The following is a 12,576-nucleotide window of genomic DNA, read 5'->3' as shown; positions in this document are numbered from 1 at the left end:
CTGAACTTACCTAAAGGTGAGACAATCCTTCAGGGTACCTGCTCTATAAAAGAGTCTGCCAGACATTCTGCAGGATACAGAAGAAAGTGACTGGAAAACTGCCAACACAGGCAAAACAGTCTTTGAAATTTCCTGCTTCATGGAAAAGTCTTCTGGATACTATGGCCCTCTAGGCTGAAGATGAATACCACAATGTTATGGAAGAACTCTGGGTGACTGTTCAGGCAGCAAGATATTTCTGTCAACTCTAGAGTTTTGGAAGTTGCTTATAATGAACTTCCTTTTAACTTAGGTAATATTATATCCTTTTTGGGACTTTTATAGAGTTGAAGAATGGATAGTTATAATTATAATTTTCCTTAATTATGATAAAAGGTAAAATAGATATAAATATTGTAACTGTAATTCTTCCTTAATACCTGTTTTGTTATAAGCAATTTGACTATGTTAAGGTTAAAACCCTCATTTCTATTTAGACAGAAAGGGGAAATGATATGGGATTCCCCTCTGTATGCGATGAATATGTTTTATTATCATTAGTTATCAAAAAAGTTGTTTCAGCCAATGGCTTAGAAGAATAAAGCCAAGCGGGAAATCTGAACAGAGCTATATAAAGTAAATGAAGTTAAGGAGACGCCACGAAGCTGCCAAAGCAGAAAGACTCCAGCTGCCAGTCAGAACATTACCAGTAAGTCACAGCCTCATGGTGATTCACAGATTAACAGAAATGGATTAATTTAAGATGTAAGAGTTAGCTAGAAATATGCCTAAGCTATTGGCCAGTGTGGTAAATAATATAGATTCTGTGTGATTATTCATGTCTGGGCAGCCAGGAAACAAATGGGCAGTCTCCATCTACAACAGGCTCTTTGCCAGGGTTCACTTTCTGTCCATAATTTGACAATTTCATCATTATTAAAAGGTCCAATAGTTACTGCTATTTCTGCTAATTAATGAAGACTCAATCTTCATTTTCAAATTAACTCAGAGATGTTTTCCAAATAAGTTTTTAATTTCTTACTTGGCATGTGTGGTTAAAAGATTCATTCTAAGATAATATTTTCCTTTTGCACTAAAATCCCCGTGGGGACTGTTTGGAGGGTAATATAACCAGAATGCTATAAAGATTCAGATCCACCCAATCCATGTGCACCTTCTGTAATTTCTTGTCAATCAAAGGCAATTCTCTCTCAGCTTCAGCTGATAATTATCTGGGGCTATTTAAATCTTTCTCACTATCTAAGGTTTTGGTTAAAATAATCAGTCTATCAGGTTTTATCCCAATAGCATACCTGCTGTGGCACAATGGTCTGTATCCTGTCACTTGTATTTTAAATAAACACTGATAGGCCAGTAGCCAGGCAGGAAGTATAGGTGGAGTGACTAGGCAGAAAGTATAGGTGGGGCAACCAATCAGGAATTAGAGGTGGGACAATGAGAATTCTTGGAAGAGGGAAGCTGTAGTCTGTAGTTGTCACCTAGGCACAGAGGAAGCCAGACACAGAGCAAGCAAGATGTGACTGCCTCACCGGAAAAGATACCAAGCCACGTGGCTAACACAGACAAGAATTATGGGCTAATATAAGTTATAAGAGTTAATAAGAAGCCTGAGCTACTAGGCCAACCAGTTTGTTTATTTATTTATTTATTTATTTATTTAATTGCACAAGTAAGTACAGTTTATTAGGTGGAATGCAACATGGAAAGAGCCAGAGAGATGGGTAAGGTATGGTTTGGGAGAATACAAGATGCATTCAGGCCTTCCCAGTCTACTGAATTATCAATGAGCTTATTAATTCAGAAACTAAACAAAATTTAGTGTTAAGTAATGTATAAAGCTCTCATTATAAAAGACTGAACAAACATTGGCCATGCACTCCTGTTGACCTGTCCCTGGAAGTCAGATAGCTGAAATGTTCAGTCCTGCAACCCTGTGTTTGGCCTTTCTGGTAACTCGTATCATCCTTACACAATCTTGATTACCCTACTCCCACTCCTATAATTTACAATATTAACAGTTATCTTCCTTTCACTCAAAAATGTACTAATATTTTTGTAACTCTGTCAGGAACTAAGAAACAAACAATTTGTATTCTCCATTGTACATAGTACCAAACTACTGAAAGCAACCTAATACCTACCTAACAGGGAATATATACATATTAGAGTACTACTCAGCAGTAAAAAACAATGACATCTTGAATTTTGCATGCAAATGGATGGAAATAGAAAACACTATCCTGAGTGAGGTAAGCCAGACACAAAAAGATGAACATGGGATGTACTCAGTCATAATTGGTTTCTAGCCATAAATAAAGGACACTGAGCCTATGATTGGTGATCCTAGAGAAGCTAAATAAGAAGGTGAACCTAAAGAAAAACATATAGTTATCCTCCTGGATATTAGAAGTAGACAAGATTGCTGGGCAAAAACTGGTAACTGGGGGTGGGGTGGGATGGGGAAAAGGGGAGTTGGGGAGAGAAAAGTGAGGAGGCCAAACAGTCTATAATTAATGTAGACCTCTGTGTGATTTCCTTGGGACTTAACAACTGCAGAAACCAGATAGGACAGAAACCTCAATTAACACACACCATAGATGGGAAATGTCTCGTAGAAATCTTTGGAAGTAATTAAGAGTCTGTAATTGATCCTAATTTGTACCTTTTGGGATCTAAGTTTTTATAAATCTATTTTATAACCTAAATAATTAATAGAATCTCCTCTTTGTATTTTTTCAGGTGCAATTTATAATCCCCAAAAGGCAAAATTTTCTTTACTTTTTCAATCATTGTTTCTAAAGCATTTACATTTGGATGAGATAGTAAAATGTCATTCAAGTAATGGGAAACTATAAATTCAGAAAATTGCTTATGTATCATTGACAATGGCTGACTTACAAAACATTGGCATGGGGTGAGACTATTTAACATTCCTTATGGGAGAAACTTCTATTGCTATTTCTTAGCAGGCTAAGAATTATTATAAGTAAACACTATGAATGTAAATTTTTCTTTTTCTTATAAAGATATAGTGAAGAAACAATCTTTTAAATCAATAACTCTAAGAGGCCATCCTTTAGGTAATAGAAAAGGCAAAGGAATTCCAGACTGTAGAGAGCTCATTGGCTGAATCACTTTATTAACAGCTCTTAGATCTGCTACCATTTTCCATTTTCCATATTTCTTTTTAACAACAATTAGAATAGAATTTTAAAGGCTAGCTGATTCTTTAATATGTTGAGCATCTAGCTGCTCCTATATCAGTTATTCTAAAGCCTGCAGTTTCTCTATTGTTACAGGTCACTGCTATCCCAGAGAGGTTTGTCTGTCAACCATTTTAAAGGTAGTGGTGTTGGTGCATTTGAAATATCAGCAGCTGTTGTGCCCTGTTCTTGTACCACCTGAATGGTCATTGACTATTCTTTATAAAACCTTCTAATATTTTTTCTCAGAAACATACAGTAATTTATTATTTGTTTCTAAGATGGGGGAATGTTAATCTGAGTATTCCATTGCAGTAACAAATCACATCCCCACAAATTCATTGCTATGTTAGCCACATATGGTTAAATATTCCTCCCTAACTTTCTGTCCCTATACATTTGACCCATCTTGTGCTCTGCCTTACCTGAGATGAAGTTCTGATCCCTAAAACCCAAACATTTATGTCTTGAAGATATTTGGATGCCAGGATTCTGATGAAACTATTGTTATATCCACACCTGTATCTACTAGACCTTCAATGATGACATTATATAGTTATATTTTTAATTTTGGTTTTTGTTCATTAATGGAGCTTGTCAAAATACTCACTTTATGGCTTTTCCTGAATTTTTGTTGTCGCTTGTATAGTTGTTTTATTATCCAGAACAGTATGGTCTCTTACAATGGGCATTAGGTTCTTTAATTTCTCTGGGAAGGAGTTTCTTCTAAGATGGCAGGAAACTATTGAACTGAATTTGGCATAGGGGCCTGCAAGAGGCCACTTATAGAGTTTCCTGATGGCAAAGGATTACCTTGAATATTCTTCATTGACCTACATTCATTAGTCCAATGTCAGACTTTGCCACACCTTCTGCATAATCCAGAAGTGAGGGGAGTTCTAAATGGATTATTCTTAGAAAAAAACATTGTTTCTAGTAATACCATGTCTATAATCCTTGTTTGCCACAATTATAACATGTGACATTTCTATTTTTCCTCAAATATCTGGAAATCACCTCTCATATCCATGCACCATCATACTCCTGACATTCAATATTACTTGTAACTCAAATCCATTCCTATAAAGGTGCTGACCTAGGCTTTAAGAGTCTAATTATCCTTTTGCATAAAGATTGGCATTTTCAAAAGCCAGTGATTTGATTATTATTTTTCTTGCTTCTGAATTTGGTATCATTCTGTTTACTGCTGAATTCCATCTCTGTAAGAAATCTGTAGCCTTCCTTTCAGTCCTGTATAACCTAAAGTTATATTACTCAATTTTCTTTCCTATTTCTCCAATTCTGTCTCAAGCATTCAAAGCTGCTGTGTTGCATAAATCCTGTTTGTGGTCATCATATACAGATTGCCTTTTTATAGTAGCATAATCTCCTTCAAGAATTTGATTTTGGGATATTTCCATACATTTAGCTTTACTCTATTATTCAATAATCTTTTCCTCTTCTCTGAAAAAGGTACTCTATTGTAATTGTGAACCAGGCTCTAAAACACCTTTAACTAATTCTATCTAGTTTTTAGGGGTAATTCTATTACACACTGACCACGAGTTTAACATTTGGTTCACAAAAGGTGAATTCATGCCTCATGAGACTATTGCTTCCTTAAATCCCCTTAAATCTAACACTGGCACAGGAGTCCAGTTAACTGTAATGGAATATTTGACATTTGGCAATTACTATAAAGTTATTGGATATCTTAAGGTATTTGAAAACTTTAGACTTTTCCTCACTATTCTTATAATGCAATGCTGAAATTGGTTCTCAATTAAATTCCTCTGTCTGGATTTGGATTTGAATAGCTGTGTAACCTGTTTTACTAGGTTTTTCTAAGGGCTGTATCTTAGCTCTCAGATGAACCAACTTTTTAGTGATAACCAAAAATGATAAAGTTGATAATGTTTAAAACTGACATTACATAAATCTCATCTAAATCAGTTATGTTCTCATTTAACTCCCGTTTCAAATGGTCTAGCATATTATCATACAGACACCCAAATCCTTCCATTGTAATGGTTTTCCCCATTTTTAATGTGGGAAAAAACTCTTTTTACTAATTCATTTTTTAAAGAATTCCCAATTGTCTTACCAAATGTTCTGCTGACATTGATGAAGATGAGAGGCTTATTGCTGTTGCACAGAACAATAAAAGCTTGACTGAATTTCAAGGCAACTAACTAGTTGGGCAGCAGCCTAAGAAAGGGGTTCAGGGAGAGCCCGTAAGGAGAGAAAAAAGAAAAACCTAGCTAGTACAGCGGTGACTCCAGCAATGTGTAGGTCCAACCTATGCTGGTGGCTGTAAAGTCACAAGGAAACAGCTTTTTCATGAATTCATACCCCAAATGTTGGATGCCAGGTGTAGCATGAATAATAAAAACCCAGAGACAGACACTGAGGTTCAAAATAATGATCAGAAAAGCAAAGCAGTCAGCCACTGGCTCTTACCTGTATCTCAGACTGAAAATGAATGATCCTGCCTCCATGAATTCTCAGATTGATACTGAGCACGAGACCTGTCTCCTCCCATCTTATATTCCTCTCTAGTGCTGGGATTAAAGACATGCACCACTACAACCTAGTCTCTATGGCTAACTATTATGATGCCTAGGATTAAAGATGTGTGCCACCACTGCCTGATCTATATGAATGACTAGTGTGGCTGCTTTGCACTGATCTTTAGAAAAGCTTTATTTATTAAAACACAAATAATATGCCACTATAATGAAGTAAGTCAAACATGGAATAAAATATGTGATATGATTTCAGATGTTATGTGGAAAACAAAAAAAATCAACTATACAGAGATAGAGGCTAAAGCAGTAGTTACTGGGAAAAAGACAACTGGGAGGAAAGAGGAAATATATATCAGGAGATACATAGTAGAATAGAAGATATTCAAGACTATAAATCTAATATACAATGTGAGTATAGTTAATAGGTTTATAAATATTAGGTTGCTTAATAAGTAATCATTTTATTGTCTACATGTATCTCATAATACCATGTTGCATTAAATTTACACTAAATTAAAAATAAAATTTATTTTACAAAGAAACATTTATTCAAGAAAATATCTACTGAACTTTAGTTAGTAAAAACAGGAACATGTGCTCAGCTTTAGATGTTCTTTGTTCCTACTCTAGCTCCATTAGCAGTATTTTTATAAGGGTAGACAATCCAAAAAAACCTGCAGTTCTGCTGTCAAAGTGAACTAACTTGATTTGGAAAACAGTTCAGAAAAATCCATGCCCTAGGTTTTGTGCAGGCAAGAAACACAATAAAAGAATACCCAGAAATCTAACAACATGAACCAGAGAATGAGGTATTATAAAGAGTCTTGAAAAGCTCCAATATGCATTTATGTTTGGAATGACACACACTTATGCAAGTCTATATGTACACTAAGGAAAGATGGAAAATTGTAAGGGTGTTCTACTTATCCCTGGAAGAAAATGAAGCATTGTGTAGGCATAAAGAAAATATGAGAAAAGAAGAAAATAAAAACCATGGTAGACTTCTAAGTAGCATAAATATTTAATGTGACTCAATTCACACATATATCAATTGGCAAAAGAAACAAACATTGATGGTTTGAGGTTTTTAAGAATGGCTTTTGGGATGGCCTATAAGCTATTCCAAAGATTCTCAATCTCAGAATTATGATACATATGCTGAAACAGTATGGCTCCTTCTGATTATTAATTTTCACTATATATATAATCTTCACTTAATTAATGTACTAGTTACTTCAGTATTTGTGGTGGAACCTTCATGGTTTTCATATGAAAAACCATACCTTTTCTTTTTCTCACCTAATTACCCTGGTTAAGGTTTCTAGTCTAATGATCAATAGAAGCAGCAACTGTAACCTTTCTATCTTGTTTGTGATCTTAGAAGAAAGATTTCAACTTAAGAGCTCCAAATAGCCAAAGCAATTTTGGCTAGAAAGGACAAAAGTAGAGATATCATATTACCTAATTTCAAAAGATGTTACAAAACCATAATAATGAACATGGCATATAACTGTTAAAAAATAGACAAATTGACCTGTGGGACAAAGAGCTGATGTAGGATTCCCCTCTGTATGCTGTGATTACCACTGATTAATAAAGAAACTGCTTTGGACCTATAGCAGGGCAGAGCAGAGGTAGGCAGGGAAAATTAAACTGAATGCTGGGAGAAAGAAGATGGTGTCAGAGAGAAGCCATGTAACCCCACCAGATACAGATGTTAGAACTTTACCTCTTAAGCCACAGCCTTGTGGCGATACATAGATTAATAGAGATGGGTTAATTTAAGATATGAGTTAGCCAGAAATACTCTTAAGCTATTGGCCAAATAGTATTGCAAATAATATGGTTTCTGTGAGATTACTTTTGTTCTGGGCAGCTGGGAACAAACAAGCAGCCTCCTACAACAGGGAACCATGTGTTCTAAAGTACACATGAAAACCCACCAAGAAAGACCACATTCTGAAACATAAAACAAAGCTCAAAAGGTTAAAGAAATATATAATGTTTTCTCAGTATAATGGAATTAACTAGAAATAAATAATAGTAAAATATAAAAGTACTGTGCATTTAGAAATTAAGCTATAAGCATTTAAATATGTGATTTAATAGTTTCAAATAAAATAAAAACATTCTGAACTAAATCAAAATGAGTATACAGTTTACAAAAATATTAGAAGGTGCTGTGGGAAGATTTACAGCTAGTAACTATCTGCCTACTGGGGCGTGGCCTCATAGACTATTTACCTGGATGCGGAAGTGCATCCTGCCCCTTCTCTCCTCCCCCTGGGCCCCATTTTGGTGGTTCGGTTTGTTTTGGATCTCATCTTTATCCATTGTTCAAGCAGGGAATCCTGATTTGTAAGTTTTACCCCTTAATAAATGCCAGTTTATTTCTTAGTTCTGAGCTAGTGTGGGATTCCTTTTTTTAAGCGTCCAATCTCTCAACCATCAAGAAAGCACTAAAGAAGTGATTAGAAGGAAATATATTGCAATAAATGCATACAGTAGGAGATCTAAAATTAATAGCCTAAGTTATAACATTAAGAAAGAAAACAAGAACAAATTAAACTTAATGAATAGTCAAAAATGGATAAGAAATAGATTGAAAATGAGAGATAAGAAAAAAAATCAATGAACCCAAAAATGATTTCCTTGAAAGAAATAAAACTAATAAATCTTTAGGCATGTTAGTCAAGATAAAAGGGAAAAGAAACAAGTTACCAACATCAAGAAAATTAGTTTAAAGTTGATTAGCTACAAAAAAGTCACGAAAAATATTCCATTCATTTAGTTCCTAAAATAAAGTACCTAGGAATAAATTTAGGCAACAAAATAGCATCTCTGTATTCAAAACTATAAAACATTGATGAAAGACTTGAGAATACAGAATAAATATATCATTGGAGCATCTGTAGTCATTGCTGATATAAACAAGTTTAAAAGTTATAATGATTGCCATCTTTATAAGGAGAGGCTTACTTCAAAATAATGTAGAGGACAATGTAATGGAAGCAAGATTGAAGTGATGATTCTATAAGCAAGCAAGCAAAGAAACAAAAAAGCCAAGAATTTCTGGCATCTAAAAGAAAATAGAATAGGTTAACTGAAGATTCTGTCAAAGACCTTTGAAGGGAGTGCAGCCTTGCCAATACTATGATTTTCCAAAGACATTGTGAGAAAATATATTTTTATTTTTTATTCTATCTGTTTACTTCTCTAGTTGGCCATGTCAACCTGGAAGAGTGAGCCTAAAAATGAAGTGTTCTGAAGTTTCATGTATATAGCCAACTTTATTCAGAATGAGATAATTTATACTCTGAGGGTTAAGAAGAATCACCCGAGTAAAGTATATAATTACCAGGACAAGCCACATGTGGCAAAAACATGTTTTTTCATAGAGGCATATGAATAACAACAGCTGAAACAAACATACATTTATTCATTACAACTGGTAGGAACATGAAAGCAAATTCCAAGAACAATTCTGTGCTTTTAAAGAAACTGAGGTCACAAGACTCTTGTTTTCTTGGAGTTTTCTCACAAGCACTCAGAATTTCCCTCATACAACTCCATTCTTGGAGTGTATTCTGACACTATTCAGTTTGAAATCCTTTCAGAAACCTTAGGAATCAATACAATGGGTAAAGCTCGCTCTACCCTTTACCTTGTAGTACTTTCTGTGGTTGTAATATTCCTAGTCTATATGCTTTAAACATTTTACCATGGCTATTGAGGCTTTCTTTTTTTCTTAGATGATACAGGGTATGGAGTTTGGCTGGAGCACTGCAGAGTTATCTCTAACTAAGATGGGATTTTAGTGTGCTATCTGTTTTTACCACAATTAAAAATTAATATGTCTTCACACATCTCTTACCCAAATGATCTTCATGTTGGAGCCAAGTACAATTCACAGACTTGGAAGATGTATGGCACCAATGGATGGATAAGGAAAATAAACTTTTAAAGTTGGACAGGTGAAGAGCTTGGCCTATGTCTCCTCTCTTCATCAAATTCTGCAGCCTGCTTTGTAGGTGCAACAACTTATGGCACCACATCCTAGAAGACAAGAGAGAGTAACATAATTTTTATTAGGCCATGGGAATAATGATACAATGATAAATATAGCTATACGTATTATAAAACAATGGGTTTAATGATCTCAATTAGACAAACCAGATAATTTGAAAAGCATAGTTATCTTAATTTGTGGTATGGGAAGAGGAAGAAAGCCATGTAACCAAAAAAAGTCTATGTGGTTCTTCAGGTGACTCTATTTAATGACCTGACAAATATCTAGTAAAGGTAGTAAAAACAAAAAAACTAATTTTGAGTTGACTTGTGTATGTGTACATATATATATATATATATGTATACACACATATGTATATTTATATGTACATTTATATGTAGGTTCGATAATATGTACTGAATTTTATGTTGATTTATGGGATGAAACTAATAACATATAAATACCATAGGTAGAGACTCAAAAGACTTTAGTGATTTCTTGGGAGCATTCTGAAATAACAAGCTATGAAGTTGGTGACTAAAGTTAAATTTTTTGAGCTTTTGTGGATGAGAGCAGAGAGCAGAATGATAAAAGGCCTCTACTGATATGCATATGGATTATATTTGTTTTCTTCACTGTTTCTTGTTTCTCACCTCATGCAGAGAGGTATTATATATGATGGGCTCCATAAATGAGTTATGGATTTTCTATTTTTAAAATGTTAAAAACATAAAAATGAGGGTAGATGAAGGTAGTATGTGATTTGTAAAGTCTAAAATATTTGCCATCTCTTCAAAGTAAAGATCCTAACCCATAGTCTAATACTTAGTTTTTATTCAAATATACCCTGCAACATAAAATAAGTCCTTCCAAATCCACTCTTGAGAAGTTGTAAATTCATTCATTACTTATTTTTCCCAATAAATATTAACTCATATTAAATATATACCAGAATTTATCTCTCTTTGCTTGCTTATTCCTGCTACCAAAGCTACAGTTAGTTGTGCCTGTTGCCAGGACTTCCTTAAATCATTTGCCAGAATAAATACTTATTTTCAAAAGTTGTTTTGTCAGATATTTTGTCATACCAATACAACTTGAAAAACAACAAGGACACAACTATAAGGACTGAACTGAACTGAGTCTGACAGACTTGCAGACACAGATATTCTCAGGCACAAACTGAGGGATTGGTAGAAAAGCAACCAGGGTCAAGGTGGGAGGACATCCATTGGAAAAATTAAATATGAGCCTCAGACACTGAAAATTACATGTGAAAATGTAATTACTCAGAACAACAGAAAGAAGACTATAGCTGTGGGTGGACAAAGCACAGGTATACCTTTTATAAGCAATGATGAAAACCAGGAAAGCAAGGAATGGTATATTCAATCCTTGGAAGTAAACAATTGCCACTCAAGATTGCAATCTTGAGAAAACATATTTTTGAGTTTAATATAAACAGAAAAGTTTATTATAGATTTATAGGTAGGAGTCAAAAGAGAGAAGGAGGGAGGGAAGAATATAAATAGAGAATAGGGCTCTTGTATAAGAGGAACGGTCCCAGGAGATAGGATAACATCAAGTTGTTAGTCTGGGGTCTTTTTAAAGGACTAATGGCAGAAACTGGGATGAAGTATGGGGAGGAGTATGAGTTGATTAGTTCAGTTGTCCCAGCAAGGTGTTTATGTGCCTCCTCTCAGTTTCAGTCATGTGTTGTTGCGGGAGCTCCTTTCGCTCCTTCATTCAATAGCCGCTGAGATACCAGCCCATTGGAGCCTGGTCTCTCTCTCTTTAAAAAAGCAGCCACTTCCCTTTGCTCTCTCTCTGGCTTCTGGCTCCGCTTCTGGCGACTAGGCTCCCTTCCTGATTGTGCAGAGGGCTGTTGTCTGGGATGGTGATCTTTAAGTTTTTCCCCCTTAAATAAATAACCATCCTATTAATCATAATTCCAAACTGGTGTGGGATTGTTTGTGACTTACGCCTTCAATGTAGTCACATAGAGGCTTTATGCAAAAGCACGCACTTAGGGGGTAATAAAGAAAAAGAACTGTTTAACTCTGGCACTGCTCCAGCAAAGGAATGTATGGAACTTCTGCTTTGAGGTCCTAACCCTACCAGACCAGTTTCTGTCTCCTGTTCTCATCATTCTCCTCATCTAAAGAAGTAATGCTGAAATCATTTAGGAGTCAGACCAGGGATCAGAGCCCACTAATACTCTTAGGCAATTCTGGCCTCTGGCAGTACCGAACCAAGGACATTTTAAATTTATGGCCAAGGGCATGAATCGAGGCCCCAATATGTAAATAGTATGTCCTGTTATTATTATTATTATTATCTCCTGTCCTCATCTTTCCCTCCTCTGAAGAGGTAACATTAGCTTTCATTAGGGAACTGGGATCATGATCTACATAGCCTTTTAAAGTTAAGTATGGTTGTCAGGTGCAACAGTTGGGGCACTACTGCAGTGCTTCTTTCTAAGGGACCTTGAATGTTCATCAGTGGTTTTATCTGAATAATTGTTATATGTAAGGTGGAAAGGAACTCCTTGGCTGGTGCCTATAAAGTAATATAAGAAAGTAGGTTTCTATAGCCTGCCTGCAACAAGCAGAGTAGGCGCCTTGTTTGTGACCTGCCCATCCAGCACAGAGGCCTGATCTCTCGGCACCAGGAGTCCTAGCCTTGGGGTGAGTTTCTGGCCCCCGTGGCGCCAGCCTGGGACGGGGAGCTCAGAGGTTCCTTGGCCCCCCAGCCTTCTTGGGCAGAACCCTCCCCACTTCGGCCCCACCGCCCTCTTTAGGCACATAACATCAACCAGCCCAGCCTGTCTGGGCAC

At 35.7% G+C, this 12,576-nt stretch overlaps 1 protein-coding gene across 2 annotated transcripts in view; it reads right to left on the bottom strand.

Annotated features, from left to right (window-relative positions):
* Tmlhe (trimethyllysine hydroxylase, epsilon) overlaps nucleotides 1-12,576 on the bottom strand; it is a 118,668-nt gene that overhangs the window by 51,375 nt on the left and 54,717 nt on the right. For both annotated transcript variants that reach the window (XM_005370656.2, XM_013355009.2), the window contains one exon: nucleotides 9,606-9,787. In XM_005370656.2, coding sequence (XP_005370713.1) covers nucleotides 9,606-9,786 — 181 coding nt within the window. In that variant the 5' untranslated portion in view covers nucleotide 9,787. The remainder of the gene's footprint in view (nucleotides 1-9,605; nucleotides 9,788-12,576) is intronic.

Source organism: Microtus ochrogaster, unplaced genomic scaffold (genome assembly GCF_000317375.1).
Source record: "Microtus ochrogaster isolate Prairie Vole_2 unplaced genomic scaffold, MicOch1.0 UNK85, whole genome shotgun sequence".
Lineage (NCBI taxonomy): Eukaryota > Metazoa > Chordata > Mammalia > Rodentia > Cricetidae > Microtus > Microtus ochrogaster.
The sequence above is the reverse complement of the archived record's forward strand: the minus strand, read 5'-3'. Positions and strand labels throughout refer to the sequence as shown.